The following is a 23722-nucleotide window of genomic DNA, read 5'->3' on the forward strand; positions in this document are numbered from 1 at the left end:
AACTTCTATTTTAAGAATTTTTGAGCATATATATATATATGTAAGGAAAAATCTTTATTTGGCAATACTGTTTATAGAATCTATGAATTTAGATGAATTTGGGACTAAGCCCAAGAGTTCAAGAAAACATGACCATCTTGACAATCTATGGATATTATTTGGCAAGATAATCTTCCTTTGCTGCTAACACTGATGTTTCCAGTAGTTAAGAGGTAAAAGCGGAAATCCTCTGTTTTAGATCAATATTATTTTAAATGAGTAAATTAGGTTTCAAAGTTAAACTCAAGAGCAACAGGAGGAGGGGGCCAAAAGAACAGGTCTTTGTTACTTTGATATCTACAAGAAAGAAAATCATGTTTGGGGTGTAGATGGGAATCATTTACATACATTTTTCCCAGAATTGATAATTTCATTTTAAATTCACATTTCTTTTCCACTTACTACTGCTTGCTAACAGTAAGCTTTGTTCAATTGTGGCAGAACTAACAGGAAAACAATGATACAGCACCCAACAAATTCAAATGGGAGGAGGAAAACTTTGCCAAAAAATAGGTAAGCAAATTGCTGTTTAAGGTGCCGATAAGTAACTTCAATAGAATTTTTATTATTAATGTGGCCATGCTCTAAGCAGCAAACAGCAAAGACCAAATGAATCTACTGTGGTTTACAGTCTGCTTACTAAACAGGAAACCACTCAGCTTCATTGTGTTCGAAAGCTGCTGCTAACAGAAATTTTGTTGTAATTAGAATAGTGGGACACTTGAAGCTTAGTTGTTTCACAAACTTTGGGTAATTCCAAGGGCCTTCAGAAATTAGGTAAAACAAGAGTGTGTTAATACAATCCTAATGCAAACCCTGGCTGCATATTCACTGAGAAATAGTTGTTGTTTCTGAATATTGAGTTATAGTACTGCAATTATCTGTTTATGCTGCTGGTCAGGCTGACATGGGGCCAAGGACCAGTAACAAAAGAGGGTGATAGTGAGAGAACTATCATCCTTGACAACAGGGTTAAATCAAGACCTGTCAATGTGTTTCTTCTGAACTCAGCGTATCCCACATATTCCTACTAGCTGAGTTCCATCCTAAAGCAAGATGGAATAATATCATGACAGGGTTGGGGGAAATTGTGATACCCATGGAAGCTGGCAAAAGGGGAAAGGAGCCATGTGCAGTGGCACAGCCACATGCTAAAAGACATTTAGATCCTATTTCCCTAAGCAAAATCATCCCTCAAATTATGTTCTGAAGATGTAAAAGCATTAATAAGATTGTTGCAATATCCATGTCTAAAATTGATATTTGTAGTATCAGTAGAGTTCTACCTATCCAAATTTGAGGCTGTAAGAGATTGCCAAAAATGCTGAATTTCTGTATCTAACAAATTGTTTTTCAAGTTTAAATTATTGCACTTGCAGCTTGCACTTGTTCAGCTAAGTTACACTGTCTGAAAATTTTCATAGATCAATGGTAATTTCTAATATTTAAGTGGATCTTTTTTTATGTCCTTAGTTCTTGCCCAAGTTTGTTTGCAGAAATGCATCTGGAAATACATCCAAAAGGTAAAATTCTTTTAGTATTGAAAAAAGAAGTACTACAACATATCTTTTTGACATAATAATTACTCAGTCAATAATAGCTCCTAATTAAGAAGGGCCAAAATATTTTAACATCATAAAACAAAAAAACAAAACAAAACAAACAAACAACTCCCCCCCTTCTCTTCCCCCTCCCCCCATCCCCCCCCCAAAAAAGCAAAAATAAGTTGCAAGAAAAGAAGGAAAAGAAAGCTAAGTTCTTGGATATCTGCTAATGAAGAAAGTAAGAAGACATTTAGTTCCAGGCTGCTCCAAAAAATATTGGTTTCGTGATGTTATACATTGAAACAAGTTGAATACGAGTGGTCATCCTGCTGGAAACCGAAATCCTCACACTGGCTGATAACTTTTAGAATGCAATTGAGGGAATTTAAAAGGATGCATCGCTTTTAAAACAATCTGTTTTTTTGCTGTTCCAAAGCAATGGGACAATGACATAGGAGCTCTGAATCTCATTCCATGGCAGTTATGGTCAGCACTAAGCATGTATTTGAATCCCATTTACTTCTTAAGCACAGATCCTATTTGAGCACTTGAAAAATGGCAGTGTTTCACAACTTTGGCTGAGCTTAGAGATGTCTAATGCAAAGTACGTAAATTATCTAACTAAATGGGGGCACAACCATCCAGATAAATTTATTTGGTACGCTATGTTTATTGTGTTATGTGAAGTTTTCTCAAATGGATGCAATATAATACACAAGATTTAGATTTAAGGCTGAAAAAAAAAATAAAAATAGCAGTTCTGGAAAAATATAACTCAACAATCTAGCAGTATATCTTTTATTCTGTATAGATAGATAACTAGCCATACCACAAAAGCTCACAAAAGTGACATTTTTTTACACATGCTTTTCACAGTCTCTGAAGAGAAGACTGCCTAGTCTCTTCCTTGGTTCTGGAATCATAGTCATATGATTTATGAAGGTTTTGCTTGTCTTACCTAACATCTCTAGAGGTCAGAGGAAAATACTGACATTTTTACACTGTACTTCAGACCAGAAATATTGACACTGAAAACTCCTATGCCGATTCTTCCTTACCATTTTTCAGCTACATTTTTTTTTTTTTTTCTACTGAAGGGCTAAGAGACACTGCAAGGATCATGAGATTCATTGAAATATAGCCCACAACATTTTATCACTTTCTGTCACTTGCTGAAACACCACAAAAATGACTGAAAAAAACCCACAGCGCACTCATAGACTCATCAAAGTCTACAGAAACAATTTACCTTCTGCTTTTTCATTTAAATAAGGGATGCAAGTCTGATATTGGGTTTTCAAGCAGAAATTGTTAACCTGTCACCCTTTTGAACAGCCTTTTTTAGGTCACCAATAAAAAGTAAGCTTGCCACAAAATACACGCAATTCTATTTCATTGCAAATTAATTAAAAAATCATTTCTTCTCTTTTGTCCTTTTGCATCAGACATTCTGTCAGCTGGCAGAAGCACACCCACACATATGCCACAGAAATATAACTCCTTACTATTGTTGCAACTGACACACTCCATCTATTAGTTTTACTGAGGCTGTAGCATAAGAAATTTTAATACTGAGCTGGAGGTGTTAAGTTTCTATAGCTTGAGAAAAGTCCCACCAGCTGTAAGTTGCCATATTTCGCTGAAAAAATACTGATGGAGAACATCCCCTTGATTGCAAACTATCTGGTAAAAATATGAAAAACTGCTAAAAGAGTTGTAATTGTTCAGGATAGAGAAAAAAAAGCTGCAGGGAGACCTTCCAGTGGTTTTTTAATAACTAAAGGAGCCTAAAGAACAATGAAGAGAGACTTCTTATAAGGACCTGTAATAACAGAATAAGGGGCAGGAGCTTTGAAATGAAAGCATGTAGATTTAGATTGGAAAAGAGGAAGAAATTCTTCATGATGAGGGAACCAATTGTCCAGTGAAGCTAACAATCCCCTATGCCTGGAGGTATTCAAAGCCAGCATGGATGGGGCTTTGGGCAAGAAGGTCTATTTGGAAAAGTCTCTAGTAGGTAGCATCTGACTAGGTAATCTTTAAGGTCCCTTGCAACACAAACCATTCCATGATTCAGTGATTCTGTCCTCTTTCATACCTATACAACAGGAAGTCAGGGGATTTGAAGTTCTAGAATGATAAAATCATAGAATGGCATGGATTGGAACAGACCTCAAGGATCATAAAGTTCCAACTCCCCTGCCACAGGCAGGGTTACCAGCGACTAGATCAAATACTAGATCAGATTGCCCAAGGCCCCATCCACTTAGAATGCATATATAGTAAATAACGGAAATCATCTCTTCCTAAGCAGTGAGTCTCTTTCATAGCGTTTCACTACCTAGCCAGCATTTTGCATTGCAGTATCTCTAGCATGTCTATGGCCCAATATTTCTAGCATAGGTGACAAAATGAAACATTCATTCTTACTATCAAAATGACATTCTTAAATTACTGGAGGAGCAAATTCAATCTGGTGTGCACTCTGTAGCTAACTCAAAGCAAATATCTGGAAATTCATCTCATGTAAAAGGAATATCCACAGGATACCAGCAACTCTACTTCTTCCTTCACTGACATTGTGCAAAGCACATATTCTCAAAAGAAAAGGAGAGGGAGGGCAGCAGTTCCTCCAAGCTGTGGTGACTGCTGGGTAACAGAATAGATTATAGACTAACCTGGACATCAGTTTGTAAACTGACATTAAATATCAATAAATCATCCTAAAGTCTCACATCTGCCCCCTCTTAGAGTTAAGTCATGAAACATGTGGCTTAATAGCTTTAATGTTTACCACTATTTTTCAATTCTGTTGTTCACTGTGGAAGATAGAATCACATTTTTTATTAACAGAAGTAAAAGGACAACTATTTAAAGACTGTGACTGTCTTTTCATTGTTATATTGGCCCTGTCCTCTTATCTATCCTCTTATCTACATCACTTTTCCTCAGTGCCATTGATTTAATTGGGCTTATTTCTGATCCATATCAGCATAACTAAACAGAAAATCAGACAACTAATTCACATAAATAACTCTGCCTCTCATTCATGACCCTCTGTGTAAGAGATTAAAACACTGTCTGTGTTGTATAAATGAACATTGAATGCCATCTGCTGGGGCATACAACACTCTGCAATAACAGGCTCATACATTATTGAAACCTTAAAAAAAATAAAACACTTCAATAATTTTAAAGAGGCTGTGTATGTAGACTGGTTTCCTTGAGAACATCGTTGGAAGACAGGTTACTAGGGCAGCACAAGATAATCTGACAACCTACTTTCAGCACTGAACTAGAAAAGGAGCATGTTATAAGTTACTATTGACAGAAGAACTTTAATGCGCAGCTTCTGAAACCAGGCTATTATGCAGCCACAGATACAAGATCTGTGAGGCTAAAGACAGGCTGTGCAAGGGTTTGTTCAACAGTCCACACAAGGGCACTTGCTGGGTACATACATACCGTGGCTGTTTTGCATTCACCAGTCCCCAGATTAAAAGTGTAAATCAAGTTAAGGGCTAAACTAAGAACTCAAACAAATGCACTTTCTTATTCATCGTCCCCTCGGATCTGCAGTGTGCTTTTCTTGATATCATAACATCCATTGGCAAACAGCTACCAGTTGCAACAGTTTGCAGCCTGATACTGTTGCTCTTGATTTTGGGAATTGTGGATTTGAAGCTTCCCAAACTGAAACCAGGACTCCGATCTCCTGGGCAAGAGCTGCAGATAATGTGCTATTACACCAAAGACATCAGCACAACTCTTTTTCTAGTTCCATCTTGAAAGCAGGAGGTCAGACTTTCTTGTACCATTAAGAGGACAAGATATTTTTCTATGCAGAACAGGGATTTCCAGACCATGATCCCTGAGCTTAACAGCAGCAAACCACGCAGTTCTGCACCAGGCAGCAAAACTCAAAAAACAAGGAGGACTCAAGCATGAGCCCCCTGAGTGGTTTCTGTGAGTGGGCTCAGACAAGCTAATGGTTGTGAATAGCTACAGTTACCTATTCATGCTCTGCACAGGTCAACAAACTCATGGGTGGATTGTCATTTGTTTAAACCACTTATCTTTAAAATACTGCGCTGATGACAGAGTTTTATTCCTTCATGTAAGCTACTAGTTATTGTATCCTTTTCTACAGAGTGATATCTGCTGACATTTTTTCTCTATTTCATATAGAAAATGAAAGGAGGAAAGTTCCTGCTAATACATATTGTACTGTAAGTATCCATTCCTCCTAAATTTTTCTCTCTTTCACTCCTAAATGTGTGTTCTAGCTACAACACTGGTAGCAGAAAATGTAGTCCTCAATGATAATAAAGGGAATTTTTTTTTTTAAGTACGTAGAACAACTTTTACTTTGTATTAGTGGGAGCTAATTGAATTGACCTAATTCTCTGTTTACAGTATGTATCTGAAATACTCCTTTATTGTAAGATCATGCAAAAGTAGCAGGCGTCAAGATGAACAAGCACAAAAATCATAAGCCTCGAGGTTTAATAAGTAACTAATGCAAATAAAAGCGGAAAAGATAACAGTACATATTTTAAACATCCTTCCACTTCTGCGCAAAAGCTCGAGTTTCAGATGTCAGACGTATAAGAAAAGACTGCAAATACCTTACAAGTTAGAGAAAGAGGAAAAGAGAGCACAGATCTGTTGCTTCAAGAGCAAGCTGAACAAATAAAGGATGAGTGAAGAACGCTGATATAATCAATATTTTGGCTGCTTCAGAAAGGTTAATTAATTACAGTCAGATACTACATGGAATTAATACCAACAAGAAGGCAGTAATGGCACAGAACAGTACAGGAAAAGAACTGCTAGGACAGCATTTACTTATACTAAAGCATCTAAAGAAGAATTTGAAGTAATTTCTGAGACATTAATTGATTATCTTTGGGATCATTCTAAAATGTTCCTAAAGCAACAGGGAGAAACAGGGGCAACTTCAATTTTTATTATTACTATTATTTTTATAGCAGATCCTGAGGGTGTACTGGATACCTGGAGAGGCTATCAGAGTTTGGAAGTGTTTTACGAAAAAATATATCTAATTATTTAAAAAATACTGCTAATGTGAACAGGGACAATGATTCATCGAACATAAATAATTTTCTTTTTAGAAGAAATACAACGCTGGGAAAAATGAAAGCAGTAGATGTGATGTATCTCAAATTTTGTTAGGTCTTTCTCAGAAGAGAATTTCACAAGCAAACTGTAAAAATCTTTAAATATTTGTAGTATTTTCAATTGTTTGAAAAAGATATCAACCCTCACTGTACTTCCCAGAGTTCTGCTACTGAACTGGAAGTAGTTACCCAGCAGAATACCCTGCAAAACCCATGTGTCATGCAGGGTGTGTGCAGAGTATAGTGGTATTTTTTTTTTAATTAACATCTGCAGTTATAGAAAGACAAACGTTACCCTGAAATGTATCATCAAAAACAGTATATTCTTGGACATCTCTCTGATGTTTTCATGAAGCTGTGCATAGCCTTGAAGAGTTGACGGAAAAGTAATACTGGAGATAGAAGGATCAAAATCCTTCGAGTTGGCTGAGAGCTCAGAAAAGGCTTTAAGGAATTGTTCTTGCTTAGTCTAGGAGTGAAGAGACTAAAAGAAAATATAATTATAAACATGGAGTATAATAAAAGTTGAAATAAAGTGGTTAATAATCAATTATTTGTGTGTGCCTTTAGAGGGTGACACAAACTGGTATAATTTGTAGCACTCGAGAAGAAGCATTAACCGAAAGGACAGGTAGCTAGTGGAAGACAACGCCTTGGGAAGATATTGATTCCCCATTAGCATGATATTTAAGAACAGATTAAAACAAAGAACAGGGAAGCTGCAAGCACACAGTGGGTGGATACACCTACACTGTCTCTGGTAGTAAAACATTCTTTACTGAACTTTGGGTACCTTCAGTTGAGATGATGCAACAGTAATCTCAACTTTGTGCTGCCTGTGCATTTCCCCTTAAAGAAACCAGCAGCATTGCCCCAGCATGTAAATGGTGAGCACGAAGGGCAGAGCAGAACGCCAGAAAGAAATTTTTAGCCAACCTGGAACAAGAGGATAGGCACATCTAGAGACATCTTGAGTCTCTTGGACTGTTAATTTTCTAGTATGAATTCTCAGAAACAGTTCATGTTTTTATTTTAAACCATGAAATATGCGATGAACTAGTTAATATATTTTTGTAGATAACAAAATGGCTATTTCATTAATCAAATTCAAAGTTCAGATCCTCAAAACACTTCCTCAGTTATTTTCCAACCTATCCATTTCCACCAGAAAATGTCCTGTGTACCAAAATATCTGGTTCCAGACCTCAAGTATTTCCAAATATTAAGTTAATCTTGAACTTAAACTTGTTTGCATTATCTGTATATATCCCGCCCTTCTATGTAGGACAAACATTTCACAAAGAGGGGACAGGATGAGTTAAAATTATCCTCCAAACTATCTGATGCGGATGAAGATGTTTATGAAACAGTTGCAAGTTCTTCCACTCTGGAGGCTGTCCAAGATTTGAGAACCCTTCCTCCCAAACCTCAACAGGATTCCGTATATGCAGGTAACTTTTTCTGTCTGCCGGAAGTGAGCCACACATAGACATAAATAGGAACAGTACACATTTTTTGTGTTTTCATTCAGATTTTCTCCTGCTTTTTCTATATTTTTTTTTAATAATATAGTTCAATTGAAAAATAAAAGACTAATGGGAAGGGACAAGAGAAGAGCTTTATCTTCAACTGCATATTCAAAACTTACCCTTCTTTCCCATTAAATTATGTTAAATTAATAATCGCTGATTTCTTTTCATTATGGTATTGCCTTCATGATCTCATTCTATGATCTCATTTCATGTTAAATCTTCAAAATCTGACTGGTCAAACCCACAACCACTACAGGAAAGCACACTGTTTCTTAAGCCTAGAAAACTTTGAGATGGAAAACACACTAGAAACATTTAAAAGTTTCCTTCAGATTATAATTTGCAGATGAACAAATGTAGCAGGCTTGTCAAAGGCATTTTCTGACACTTGTAACATCAATAATAAGAAAGTACTTAGAATGTATTTCTCAAGCATTCTTAACCTTACAAGATAGTTGCATTAGTCACGTTTTGGGTTACTAAAGCAATCTGAAATCAAATTTAATGCCCAAATATACATAACCAAATAATATCCAGCCTACAGAAGCTAAATATCATCCCAGATACCTATGTCTAGAATTAACATATTACAAAGATCTAGAATTAACACATTACAAAGATCTAAAATAACTCTAAAATTGAGAAAAATTTTAGATGAGGAAGAATGGAAAGCAGAAGCCAAAAATATCTGAACATACAGGATCAATATACACATATGGAAGTTCTCTCCAGTTCACATCAAATACCATTAAGATTTTCCATTATTTTTTGTAGGAGTGTATTTGATCGTAAAGCCACAGAAACATTAAGGTTGAAAGACATCTAAGATCATCTAGTCCAACTACAAACCCATCTCCACCATGTCCTACTAACCACACCACTCAGTGCCATATCTCCACATTTCTTGAGCACCCCCAGGGACGGTGACTCCACCACCTCCCTGGCAGCTCGTTTCACTGCCTCACCAGCTTTTCTGAAAGGTTTTCTTCTCCAATATCCAACTTAAATCTCCCCAGGTGCAACTTGAGGCCATTACCTCTCATCCAGTTGCAGTTATCTTGGAGAAGAGGCCATCTCTCACCTCACTACAACCTCCTTTCAGGGAATTGCAGGGAGCTGTAAGGTCTCCCTGGTAAAATTAAACAAACAAACAGACAAAGCACAGATCCCCAGTACCACATATGCAGTCAAATCTCCTGCATTTGGGGAAATCACAGGAGTAAATACACCTAGAGCTCAGGGGATGAGCCTCACGTCACAGTGTCTCTCCTGCCAAGCAAGTATGACATTTTACTTGATCACAGACATCCTAAAGAACCAGATACTCTATGTAACGTACAAAGACTCTTTTAGGTATTTTACTTGGAAATCCAAAGTAACTTATACTCTTTTTATCTTGGTTAGTAGAAAATACTTTCAGTCCACAAACAGCATCTTTATTGTTTTTGCAAGTCTGTCCTGAGGAAAAAAAAAAAAAAAAAAATTAAACAAAATGCTGCTTTTTTACCTTCATGTTACGCCCAGTAAGTATGATATGATACAGGTGTGAAGAAAGGTTTTGAAATGTACTTGAAAAAGGCAAAAATTCATATACCATCCCATTTTGCCATCTTACCTAGAAAAATAAAAATGCCCTTGAGATACAGTTAATGACTTGAGAACACATGCCAGTTCACCCTTCATGTATTTCTTCTAGTGGGCCACGAGTGCAGTATTTATTAGAAGCTAAAGTAAAATTAACAGTTCTATGAAGGGCAAACCCCTCCACATTTCACTAAGCCCCAGCAATTCATTCAAGATAATGAGCAAATTCACAGATCTGCCCACAGCTTAACTGTGCTTTAACTGTGTACCAGCTAACAAAGGTTTATTTATTTATTACCACTGTGAAGTAGGTGATCAATACCTCTACTAAAGTAATATGGAAGGAAAGGCAAAATGAAAATGCTATAAAAACGGCAATGCCTGACATCAAAACCATGTTCTAAACATTAAAATTTCTTCATCTTGAAAGACAGCATCTTTCAAAAGAAAGAATTACTCAAGATTGCTTTTTCTTCCTCTTACAGATAAACATTGTCTGAAGCCTTCAGGTACTACCCACACAAGCAGTCACCCACCTCAGCCCCCTCAGTACTTGCCTGTAAGTAAGGACCATAAGCTCTGTCTGCAAACGCATTTCCTCTATTCTGTAACATCACATAAAGCTACATGCACTCCAGTTGAAGTCTAAGCCATGAACAATTTGATTTTTGCAAGGTCACATAGGATCCTGTTTTGCTATGCAACAACATCCTCTCAGCTCACCTTCTTTTGTTGATGCCTGAGGTCAAGAATGGATCTACTATTTGCAGCATCTCAGTCAAGAATAGCGCTGTTTTTACCAGCTACAGTTTCAAGTATGATGCCTAACATCACACCTTTATTTGATTTTATTTACAGAAACATACGTCTGCTCTAGAGGCGAGGAGCGTGTCAAATGTTGAAGGTATAATTAAAAAGTCTGTCTAGTTGTTCAATCAGAAAACAGTGCTTCCATATTTAGCTTTGATACATACGTAGACATTGCAGATGATAGAAAAAACTGTTTTCAGAACAACAGCCACTTTCCCAAATAATCCTGCTGCTAAATTTCAAGCACTATTTCAACAACCCAATACTAAGGTAATTGTCTAAAAAAAGTAGATATACTTTAATCCAGAACCTCAAGTTCTCAATAGAAATGTATAAGGGCTGCTCCAAAAATAATGCCTCCTGTTTTATTATAATAGCCCACAGCATCAGAGGCAAATGTTGTCGGGATTGCAGTAGAGGCTGAGCCTTCCCACCAATATTCCATTACATTTTGTTGTCGTGTGACCAATGGCAGCTGAGGGGCAGTCTAACAAAATGGCATCTGAAGTGCACATGAAGAAAAGGTGTGCCACTGAACTCCTCCATGCAGACAAAAATGACACTCATTGACATTCCTCAATGCTTGCTGAATATTTATGGAGACCAAACAGTGAACGTGAGCACAGCGAGGAGGTGGGCAGTGCGTTTCAACAGTGGCAACAGCAAAAGCAGGTCACCTCTGATGGTACACGGCATGCAGACTCCTGTTCATTGCTAGCAAAAATGCATAGCTAATGATAGTGTGTTGCAAAATAGTATTTTGAAGAGAATTTGCTCTATCAAATTGAGCTCATTGTACCTGATGCCATTTCCACGGAAATAAGCAGAAGGCATTACTTTCAGAGCAACCAACATATTTACAAAAGCTACCTGACAACATTCTTCTGTTCAGAACACACTAAATCTATAGAATTACCTGATGTAAATTTGCTCCTCTGCTCCTTTGCCATTAACTTTAAATTAGCTTCAAATTTCTGCATTTTTGAATTGTAAATATGCCTTTCATTTTTTGTTTGTTCTGTTTTGTTTCTTGTGATTGAATTGCATACAGGCTGCTGTCTGAGTCTTAGGAATTTAATGAGGTCTGCAACTATTAAATTCTTTACAATTTTAATCAAGAATAAGTTTCTATTAAAAGTATATTTCTAAACACTTTATTTGTATACATTTTTCTACATTTTTGGTATACTTAAGATATAGCAATATATCACAATGTCAACAACTGAAGAATTAGATGTTCAATTCACCTTGAAAGAGAATTATGGTTTTTCATTTATCATTTCAAATCTTTGAACCATATCCAAACCATGGTCAGAAAGAATGCAATTACCAACCCACGAAAATATGATCACCATGTTCACTGTAAATTTTCAGACATCTGACAAGCCAGAAAAGTAATGCAAAGAATCCCATGCAATATAAGGTTGTTTGTTTTTTTTCCCTTTGTTCCATACTCAAAGGATTGAACCAAATAATTCCCACAGATAAGAAATTAAGCAGTATGAAGTTCACAAAATGAAAAACTGAATCTTGTGAGCAAATACTGATATAGTTTGTACAAAAGCTGAAATAAGAGCAGGCCACCTTCAAAATCTGCAGAAATTAATGATATAGGTACATCTGACAGTTGGCCAGCTTTGATAAAGCCTCAAATTCCACGTTGAATTGAAGTTGGCTTCATTGTTTGTCTGCCAGCACAAGGTATGTGCTGATATCAAGAGAGATAAAGTAAGGACTGTGCAGGCAGCTAACTTGAATTCTGCAATTTGAGGATGGAGCCCACATATATTTGAGTACTTCCTGAGCCAATAATGCCTGTGGATAATTTATTATTTTTAAGTAACTACCCTGTTGTTAAATATCCTAACATTTATTCTCATACAAAGTGCTATTAAGCGGCGTTGCCACCAGATGGCATAAATAGCACAAAAACTTTTTTTTCCAATAGCTAATTTTTCCAATTGCTAAATACTTAAGGTGCCATTATTTTAGTTCAAGCAATTTGCTATGGCTTACCTGAGGGGGAATCCAGGCTCTACTTCACCATTTTTCATATTACTTAGGATGTCTGTACATAAAACTTCTAAAAATATTTAACAAACCAAACTCTACTGCAAATACAGTAAAAATCTTATCTATGCATTTTATTTTAACTAGCAGGATGTCCCATATGCATTTAAAATCAGTCAAATAATTGTAAACTCAGAAAGAGCAACAACAGAAAACAGATATTTTTTATCAAAACAAGCAAAAAAAAAAAAAAACACAAATAATCAGCACACAATAAAGTCTCAGAACAATACTTAACTTTACAAAATATCTGAATAAATATCAGCTTCAAATATGCCACTTTGAAAGCTAGGGACAAAACCAAACTTCATGCAGTTTTATCAAGTAGCATGAAGATTATTTTATATTTTAAGTTGAGGTAATAAAACATAATTGTTTTTTCCTACTTTAACTTCAGGTAATAGTTATGTCCCTTATGTCATTTAGAAAGATTCACCTGGATGCAGTACAAAAAGATTCTCAATATTTCCAGGATTGCCACAATTATCTAAGTATACGTAATCTAGTATTTAATTGGAGAGAGGTACAAACTGTTAGAAGGAATCTTAAATTGCATTTCAATCTATCTGTGAATCCACCCTCAGAAAAGACAAAATAAAATACAGAACAAAACTCACTGCGCTTACATTAAAATTCAGAGCCCATTCTAGCCAACACAAAGTGCGCGCTCATCCCCATCTCCAGCAGCCTCAGCCTTCACTCCCACAAACAATCTCTCACTGAACCACTGAAGCTTCCAGCCCCTACAAATAGGTTGATGTTAATTAATGCCAACCATTAGGAAGCAGGAAAAATGGTGGAGATGTGGATATGTTTGCAGGATGAATGTGGTGGCAATGAGCTGGTGGGTGAGGGCAGGCTGTCAGTAATAACAATTCTGGGATAAAGCTATATGTAGACAGTGCTCATTTAACAATTATTAATAATTTTCTTAGGAGAAAGAGTGAAAACACACGGACTCCAGGTAAGCAGTCTCTGACCAATTAAATTTGCATTGGCTGTTACGCTGTGGAATGTATTTGCAAAAAGCACACTCCAGTTTTGCTAGCACTAACTGAAGGATGAGAAGTCTGCAGGCCTATGTTACCTCACTAATTTGTATTCATGGTTTACAATGGCATCTTTTACTCTTCAGTGATTTTAAAGAGGCATATTTAAACCTATGTTATGTGTTGTGGAGTACATAAAACTTTGCCTGTTGACACAGATATGCCTGCTTTATCTGAACTACTTATATTTCTGCTGGTAAAACAAGGGAGAAAAGTTCAAACGTATTTTTGTTTTTTTCTTTTCTAGAAACCTTTGCCTCCCCCACGGTAAGATCAGTTCAGAAATAGCTTTCATGCTCTTCCCAACATAGGATGTCCAGAAATCTGGAATAGGGTCCAATGCAGCCACAAATTGTTGGGGGATGGGGACAGGGAAACTCTTTATTTATCTAATTTCCTTAGATTCTACTCACAATACCATATAATCTCCACTGTCTTTTAAATCTTTCTGCTTTTTTTTTTTTTTTAAAAAAAAAAGCAAAATTTTTTTTTTTTTTTTTTTTTTTCCCCCCCCCCCCCCCCACTCTCAAACAATTATAGTTGCTACAAATAAAACAATTTAGAAAGGTAATCCAAAACTGCTAAGTTTATTCCTCAATGCCTGTATTGAACGCAGTAGGATATGTAAGCAGGTTTAAAGTATGATCAAAACTATAGAACATTCCAGGTCTGGGGCCCCCAACAGAAGAATGACATTGAGGTGTTGGAGCAGGTCCAGGGGAGGGCCACAAAGTTCATCAGAGGGTGCTGGAGCACCTCTCCTGTCAGGACAGGCTGAGAGAGTTGGGACTTTTCAGCCTGGAGAGAAGGCTTTAGGGGAACCTTGTAGCAGCCTTCCAGTACTTGAAGAGGCCTACAGGAAAGCAGGGGAGGGACTTTTTATAAGGGCATATTGTGACAGGACAAGAAAATCATAGAATCACAAGGTTGGAAACGACCTATAACATCATCTAGTCCAACCGTCTCCTCATCACCATTGCCACCACTAGCACTAGACCATATCATGCAGCACATCATCCAGACATCTCTTGAACACTGCAAGAAAATGACCTTAAACTGGAAGAAGGTAGATTTAGTCAAGATATCCAGGAAGAAATTCTTTACTGTGAGGGTGGGAAGACACTGGAACAGTTTGTCCAGAGAGGTTGCCAACACTTCCACCCTGGACATGTTAAAGGCCAGGCTGGATGGAATTGTGAGCAACCTGGTCTAGAGGGAGGCGTCTCCACTTATAGCAGGGGGATTGAAACTAGATGATCTTAAAGGTTCCTTCCAACCCAAACCATTCTATGATTCTATATTACTTAAGCTGGAGGGCATTTCCCAGCTGGGCCTTACCCACCCAGAGATATCAGCACTGAAGAGCTGGCACGTACTGGAGAAGAGCATGAAAGCAGTGCTAAGTGGCATAGAACACAGTACAGCACATTCTTGCAAATGTAGAACATTATCTAAAATTATTATTGCTGTTGAATGAAGCTCAGCACAAATACATTGAAATACTCTTGGAAAATCCCAGTGTTTTCCCTTTTGCGCTTGCACTTACAACGCAGTCTTTGCACCTCCTTCATTCCCTAAAAGTTCTTCCAATTCTCCGTTGGCTCTTTCAGGCCTCTGAAGACACTGCCAAAACAGTATCATCCACTTCCTCCAGCACCGAAGATAGGCAGCCATGTCCTCCACACCAGGGAAACAGCCAGCCAGTCTCATACTTCTCCAGTATCAGCAAAGCCCACAAGGTACTGCTACATTTATTCATGCTAATTTCCTGAGAATCAAAACACTCTCCCTGTCAAAACCACCAGACTTCTCCATCACACTTCTGCCTATACTTAAGAAAATAGCTGTTGATTCTTTAGACAGCTGTGAATAATCAAGAGAAGTGGTATTTAGCATAACATGATACCAGCATTTCTTAAAGAAAAAACTGCCAAAATAGCGGTAAAGAGGTAAAGGAGTGGAAAAGTAGGTGGAACTCTCATGAACACTTTGATTAAAGTCCTATTTTTTTTTTCACTCATATTTAGAGGTTTGGCAATCACTTCTAAGTAAAAGTAATTGCATTTGCTCAGCACAGCTGGTAATGGAAAGCCAAGTATGGGGAAACACCCTGACTGTACCAGAGAGATACAGAAATACCTTCATATCCCAAGGATATTACATTCAGCAAAAGAGATGATAAATCTGTAGCCAGAAATCTTGCTCCAGCCGCCACAATCTTTTATGCCAGAATCCCCCCAGCTTCTCCTACGTCATACAACACACATGGTGATACAGCATTTGGAGAGCATGGATAGAGGCTGAGTCCAGCAGTTGTGCTCAGCTGTATGATAGAGCATGTGTATGTCAAGTTACGAGACTGACTGCTATTTTCATATAATATATTGAGCTACATGAAAATGAATGTGTGCTGCTCACTGCCCTGTAGACAGATACATGTGCACTTCCATGTGACCAAAATATATGTACAGAAATGAGGCAGGCGGTGGACACGCTGAGAACAGAACTGATACACATCCAGGGGCAGTTGGATATAATGCACAGTGCCTCTCTAAAAACCTACTGCAGCCAGAATTTTGGGCACAACTGAGCCATGTCAGTTCTACCCAACCTTCTGCAAATACATTCAATTTCAGTTCATCAAGGTGGAATTTCGCTTCATTTTTACAAAGGTCACCAGAGTCAAAATCCTATAGTACAAATCCCACGAGGAAAGAAAGAAAAAAAAAAAAATAGCTAACAAATCCATGAAGAAATTTACTTCAAGTATATACTTAAAGAGCTAGCTCTGAGTATGCTTTATTTTTCCTGAATGGCACTTAAATTCTTTCATGGATTAGGTTAAAGCTGTTGGTTGTTAAGACATTTTATTAATATGAAGTAGCTTCATATTCAGATGTATGACCTGACCTATAATTGAGAAGTTCCAAATCCCATGGCTGATCCCTCCCCTTGGTAGGGCAGCACATAAATCGAATCCTGTGAGAACTACTACAGGCTGCGCTTGCCAGCATCAGTATGCAAAGCACTTGGACTTGAAAGGTCCTATTACAAAGCCAAACTCTTTAATATAAATACAAGTAATTTCTTATTCTAGAAGTGAAAGGAGGCAGAAAAAAATCATAACCACAAGATTCTGCATTGCAGTTATAAATACCAAAATTTTCCTAAAGCATAGATATGTGAACTGTATCAGATTTTTCAGTTTCAGAGGTAGGAGAGGGGCAGCACAGACTAAGACCACGCATGATCTAGGAAGGCACTTCACATATTTCCCACATAAGCACTTCACTCAAAATACTTGTCACCCATCACCAATCCAGTCATAGCTTGGTAGGGAGAAAACAAATGTAGGGACTGCAGCTTAACTTTACTAGGCACCCAACATTCTAAGCAGAGTCTTCTGCTTGTCATAAAATGACCTCAGAGACCAAGCTAACAAATCGCACGTTAACACAAAAGCATCTATCCAAACCTGAAACATGCCCTCTCCTTTCTCCTACCCTTGCAGAAGTTTCCCTCCAACAGACCCCAAATCTCTTGTTTTTTAACACACCATGCTTATGTTTTCAGCACAGGTAAAAAGAAGAGACCCCTCCTCACTGAAGAAGTCTTGAAACATAACTCCCAGGGCTTTTTATATACTTTCTTCCTTTTGCATTCTCTTTGAATGATTTAGTAAATCATTGAACTTTCAGAAACCTGGAGCCTTTGGAAAATTACCAGGTGCTTATCCATATCTTATGTTCCTAAAAACCCTCTAAAATCTAGACCTCAATCTCTTTTATTATGAAATACACGCTATATGCGTTCATCAAACTTAGGACATCCAATAAAATAGGTCAGATTTGATATGCTGCCCCTTTTGAGGGGCAGAATATTTTCTGGTGATCCCCTCTGAGGATGGAAAGGTATCCTTGTTGACCAGGCATATCAGAATACAGCATAAAAATGCCTAACTACCAACTTGATTTGGGACCAGAAGGAGCATTCTCCACTTCTCTTTACCAGCTTGCATCTTGAGTTCCTGGTTTTCATCTCCTTGTATCTACACTTTCTGCCACTGTGAATGTTTCATTTTTGAAAATCCTCAGTCTTTAAAAAAAACACTGCTTCTACTTGACTTTAAAGTTTGTAATAATACTTTTAGAATAAGACGCAGGATACAGAATAAAGCTTATAACTGTTCATATTGCTTCTCCTCTCCTCTTAGAATAAATCCTAAATGGGACTTCTCTCATTTGCCATAATTAATACTGTGGATGCTGTTCTTCTTTATGGAAGTCTATAACCTTTTCCTGCAAATAATTTATGTCAAAAAATAACCAGCCTCTGAATTTCTATAGCAGTAATAAAATGCCAAGGGCTGTTAATTTTCAGGAATGATGTAACTAAAGTATTTAAGTTCCCAGACATTTTTATTTTATGATAATGAAATTTTTACATATAATTCTTTCTTTTCCAGGCATCTATCTTTTAGAGACCTGAATGAAGTAAGTAATCATCTTTGTATACATTATTGCTGCCAAAACCATACACTTTTCAGGGCTGCACAACTTCGATGTAACAGTATTTCAGTCATGACTTAGCCTGGTAGGTAAAAACACTATAATAACCAAATTATTTTCGGTCATAAATATATCTTTATGTATATAGTACTTTCAAAACTGCTGTGCTATGAACGACAGTTAAGATCCTGAAGTTCCTTACAGAAATAAAAGCACACACAGTGTTAAGCAACCTTCCCAAGTAGCCAAATAAAAGTGCATCTCATCAGTGCCAAATGCTGCAGATGTCTATGAAAGCTGTGCAAAATGGAGAGTCACTTGAGTGCTTTCAAGGCCAGTAATGCTAAAGAAGAATCTCTGGGCTCTCCTTTCCAGCAGAGGCTGCCAACAGAAAGCTCTCCCTCACCGCCCACACCTCTAAGTAGCCTATGGACAGAGGGCAGAAACTGAGACGCAAAGCCATGAACTCACTTAAAGGCATAATACACTGCTATTACTTTCTTTTTATCTCACTGCAAGGGAGAACAGGAAATAAAGGAACCTCTACACCAGCTAAATATAGCCATTTCCTAACACAGATGCAGTATCACAAACCTACAAGCTAGTCTAACTTCAAAATGATTTGAATTTTAATTCTGCACAGTCCCAACCAGAGGGCTGCCCCAGAACCTCACTCCTGCGATGGTTTGAAACTCCTATGCTTTGAGAGGTTATTAAAAACATGCTTTGATTGCAATATTGTAATTCACATTTAAAGCCAAACAATATTACCAAGAAAGATAATATTTTAACACAAAAGCTTTGCCATGTCCCAGATACTGATTCATTACAGAAACCAAATAAAAAACACTCCCAAGAACAATAAACATCTTACATCTGTAATTAATATTTCTGGCTGGTCACAATACAGCTGTGCAAATACTTCAGCTCCTAATAAGCTCATAGTTTGGCTACATCTTAAGGAGAAATACTGTACATCTCATAACACAGAAAAGACAATAAAATTGGATTTGAATGGGTTCACCTCCCATTCATATTGCTCCTAAGATATAAATAGCTTCAGCACGATCTAGAGGAGGAGACGAGATGCACCCTTGCCAAGTTCTTAGACACCAAACTGCAGGGCAGGGTGATTGAGAGGGGAAAACTAGAAAAAAGGAAAACAAAAAAATTAAGAGGGTAACTATGAGGATGCTGGAATAGGTGACCCAGAGAAGCAACGAAGACTATGTTCTGGATGTCTGTAACACTGAGGTGAGCAAAGCTCTGACTTCACCAACCATCTTGTGCTTTGAATAGAAGTTTGGTCTAGATACTTGCCCAGATCCCTTCCAACCTGAATGGTCAAACTAATTTCTAAGAAATGCAAAAAACATTAACAGGAAGATAAGTTTTTGGGAAGACTAAAGAAGCAACATCTACACAGAGCAAAAAAGCCTTCTCTTTAATATTTATGAATTATATTCTTCTAACGAATTAGAAACCAAAATAGTTACCATTCCCATGTGAATCAAAATACTACAGAAATATAGTGGAAATGCACCAAACTCTGGTCTCTAGATACCTATCTGTCATTCATTTCTTTGTAATATAGTATGCTGTATTTAGACTCTCCACACAGCGATTTTGAATGAAGTATCTGCCACGACAGCAAAAGTAATTACACTATCAGTTAAGGACTCTGAAAAGAAATGACTGATTTTAATCTTCGGATAACGTGTCTCCAGTCAATCAAAATCTCTTTATTTCATACCAAATCGATGAGGAACCATATTGTTAGCTAAACTGATGTGCAAAAGCAATCATGAAATGGCGATCATTGCAATAAACCCTAAGTTCATTTATACCCCTGAACATTCATTTCTCATTGTTGCCAGTGGACTGAGATGAGAATTCAGCCTGAATTTCTGACAAAGTGATCAGGTGCTCATAGTTGAATGTCTATAAAATGTTTTAAATTGAAAAGATATTTTGATTTGTTGCGGTAATTCAAGTTGGCAATTAAAAGAAAAATATTTACTGTGTTATCATTTTATATAGGCATCTGGAAGAGATAAAGGTTAGTATTTAATTATACAATATTATTTTGTTTTCTTTCTTTTGTATTACAAGACCAAAGTATTCTATCATTAAAACTCCATCTGAGGTAATCAGTAAAGGAAACTGACATACATCCTGCTATATAGGATCATACAGTCTGGCCCTATATTCAAACTAGTATTAGACATCCCATTGATATACATCTGCTGAGAACAGAGAGATTTAGACTGATCTGTACGCTTGTGGGAGTTGAGCAGAAAAAGGAATTTAACTCAACATTTGCTACACCTATCCAGGGAAGCCGAGCAACATACTCGTTCCAGGCAAATCAAATTCTTAAGGCCCTAGGGGAAAAAAATAATAATATTGGAACCTTAAAAATATGAGAGAGGGATATCCTGAAAGGTTAAAAAACCAGGCACAATTCTAATCTGCCAATACATCATCTCCTTTCTCTCCATCTTGACTCTCTCCTGAGAGATGTGAGGCTGAGAATTTTGAAAGAAAGATTTTTGGAAGCTACAAATAAAACCATGGGTGGTGGTTTGGTTTTGTTTTAAAATAGTGTTTTAAAAATACATAAATTCTTTAAATGCACACAAAGCTTTTAAAAGAACACCTTATGTCACTCAGTTTGTATGTATGCATGAAGGTCCAGGAAAAAAATATATTTTTTTTTTTTACTTGACAATACCTCAAAGACAGACACAGGCTAATTAATCATGATGCTGTTTACACCTCCCTGTCAATGAGTTCATAATTTCTTCTGTCAGCCAGTTCATTTTGTGAATTAAGGTGCAGTTTCCTGATTTTCAGGTACAAACAGTATTGACTGCATTGATAATTCATTATCTGTCCCACTCTACAAAAGGGATTTATAAACTCTCCATACATTTCTAGTATAGCATTCTGTTCTTTACCATTCTGTTAATTATATACAGCGCCAGCAAAGCCTGTGATGTCCAGCATCACCATGTAACATTCAGTACTACAATAATGTTTCTCAAGGAAATAATGAGTTGACTGATTTAAATTAAGCTAACTGTAGCCTATTTCTCCATTGAACTGCTTCCCCTCATATATGAACTTGGTTAACTTAATTATTTTTCATAGTAGTTGCTAAATTCTGTTAAAGTTACACATAAGAGGAAATAATAAATTCTTACACGTTTTATTAATTGACACAGATACAAAAAAGAAACTTGAATTGATTGTACAAGATCAACAGTATAAAGCAAAGTATCTTCCTAAAACCAGGTAAGAATTTCATTATACTAGAAGCTTCAAGACCTACATTTTCTGCAGCTATAAAATTTTACTTCACTACGTAATAAAAGCAGGATTATAACACTTCTTGATGCCATGGAGTGACACACTATGTTTTTACCTGAAGCACAAGAGTAACCATCCTCTGGAAGTTCTTTCAGGCTATGCTTGAATTGTTATCTTTATTAGCATACTACTGTATTATATTTTTGCCTAAGTTTTCAAGAAAGAGTGTTAAACATACCATATGAAGTCACTCTTCCACCTCCAGCCTCAGCATTTCCACTACATTCTATTTTTATATATGAAGAATATATGCATGGCCTTCTTAAGGCCAATTACTATTCTATAGAAATCTGCTACAATTCTCCTACTTTTTTAGCTTACATAAATCTTTTGTAAATATGTTATTCAATCTAAATCCATGACACACACCCCTCCCAAACCACTTAATAAAATATAAAAGTATAGGATAAAGTATAGGCAAGGTGTCTATGATTTAATGCCCTCTTTAAGTAGACAAATGCAGCAGAATGATTGAACAGAACTTCTCATCTATCCTTCTTGATGACAACAGTACTTCTCCAAGATAAAATAATTACCTGTAGTAAACGTGGCAGCACAAAAGACCCCTAGTACTGTACCAGTGGCTCTGTTATGAGAAGTTATCTGACCACTGTACTTCCCAGTTCTAAATAATACTGCCACAAAACATCATAACATAACATGAAAATCTTGCAAAGACTTGCCAGGGTCAAAAAAGGTATGTAACTTCAAAAAGTGACTGGAGAAATTAATAGAAATCAATGGAAGAGAAATCAGCCGAAAGCTGTTAAACACAAAATCACCACCTGAAACCAGAAGTGTATAAAACATCAATGTGTTGAAGGATTAAAGAATATTTTGGGGCAGCACAGCTGTACATTGCTCTGTGATCTTACTCTTAAGCAATTGCCACTGAGAGAAATATTTTTCTGACATTCCTTTCATTGCTTTCTCCTAGCTTTCAATACACGCAGAGCTCCAAAAACATTTGCAGCTCAGGTAAGAGCCAGAAATCACTTTGAAAACTAAACCAGGAATGGAGAAATGCTAATCACAGTTATGGTGACACATTAAGCACCAGCTCTACGGGTCTGTGTGTGTGTGCGTCTGCATTGGGCATTTTTGATGCACATAGTCACAGAATCATAGGAGCTGGAAGGGACTTACACAGATCATTGAGTCCAACCTCCTGCTAAAGCAGTTCCCTGCAGCAGGGCTCACAGTCTCCAGAGGAGGAGACTATTCCAGTGCTCCATCATTCTGTCAGTAAAGTTATTCCTTGGATTAGTATTGGAATTCTCATGTTCCAGTTTCCACTCATTATCCCTTGTTCTATTGCTGCTTGCTACCCATTAGGATCCACCTCTATTACCTTGACTCCTGCATTTTAGATATTTATCTCAGCCTTTCCTCATATGGAAGATGCTCCAGGCCTTTAATCAATCCAGAAGTCCCAGCACAAGGGGAGCGATTGTTTTTGTTTAAAAAGACAAAACAAAACAATGGCATAATCAATAAGAACCAGTAGAACTTACTGGCCGTACTGTGTGCATGGCTCAAGTTCAGAAATGCCTCAGCTGGGACCTCAGAAAAACAAGGAGATTGGTACAAGCTGCTGAACAATGATGGGGATGGGAGCAGAATGCAAATAGCTGGGCAAGCAAAGAGATATGAAGAAAGGACACTAAGCAGCACAGGCTTCCTCCTCAGAGCTGTGGTCAGCTGACTGGAAGCTGCAGATGTTGAGGATGTTATTCGGCAGCTGCTATTGTTTTGATGACTTTAAGTGAACACACGGATCTTTTCTTTGTGAAAACTGCTTTGGGAATTCTGCAGATTCCTAGAGGGAGGGACTTGCAGGTAGCATTATGGGACAGTTCTGTCAGCGTATTATGGCTAGAAATAGATGACTCACTGAACTGCATAGCATTCTGTGAAGGAACAAACAGGCTTGGGAGCCAGCAGTGATGGTTGTGCCCAGCCCCGGCCCCTGGGGTGGCGTGTCCGGTAACCATGGCAATGTCACTCCCGTCATTGTCCCTGTGCTGTCTGCAATTCCCTAAGCTAGATGTGCCCAGGAATGGTTTCTCCACT

General features: G+C 37.3%; 1 protein-coding gene across 1 annotated transcript in view; it reads left to right on the forward strand.

Annotated features, from left to right (window-relative positions):
• Positions 1-496: 496 nt before the first annotated feature.
• CLNK (cytokine dependent hematopoietic cell linker) overlaps positions 497-23722 on the forward strand; it is a 33455-nt gene continuing 10229 nt past the window's right edge. The window contains exons 1-13 of the mRNA XM_042871551.1: positions 497-552; positions 1513-1562; positions 5772-5812; positions 8010-8175; positions 10326-10399; positions 10699-10744; positions 13656-13684; positions 14017-14036; positions 15380-15508; positions 18235-18262; positions 20318-20336; positions 21505-21574; positions 22587-22627. Coding sequence (XP_042727485.1) covers positions 497-552; positions 1513-1562; positions 5772-5812; positions 8010-8175; positions 10326-10399; positions 10699-10744; positions 13656-13684; positions 14017-14036; positions 15380-15508; positions 18235-18262; positions 20318-20336; positions 21505-21574; positions 22587-22627 — 769 coding nt within the window. The remainder of the gene's footprint in view (positions 553-1512; positions 1563-5771; positions 5813-8009; positions 8176-10325; positions 10400-10698; positions 10745-13655; positions 13685-14016; positions 14037-15379; positions 15509-18234; positions 18263-20317; positions 20337-21504; positions 21575-22586; positions 22628-23722) is intronic.

The sequence above is a fragment of the Lagopus leucura genome, unplaced genomic scaffold (assembly GCF_019238085.1).
Source record: "Lagopus leucura isolate 7727_CA_CO unplaced genomic scaffold, USGS_WTPT01 Super-Scaffold_100004, whole genome shotgun sequence".
NCBI lineage: Eukaryota > Metazoa > Chordata > Aves > Galliformes > Phasianidae > Lagopus > Lagopus leucura.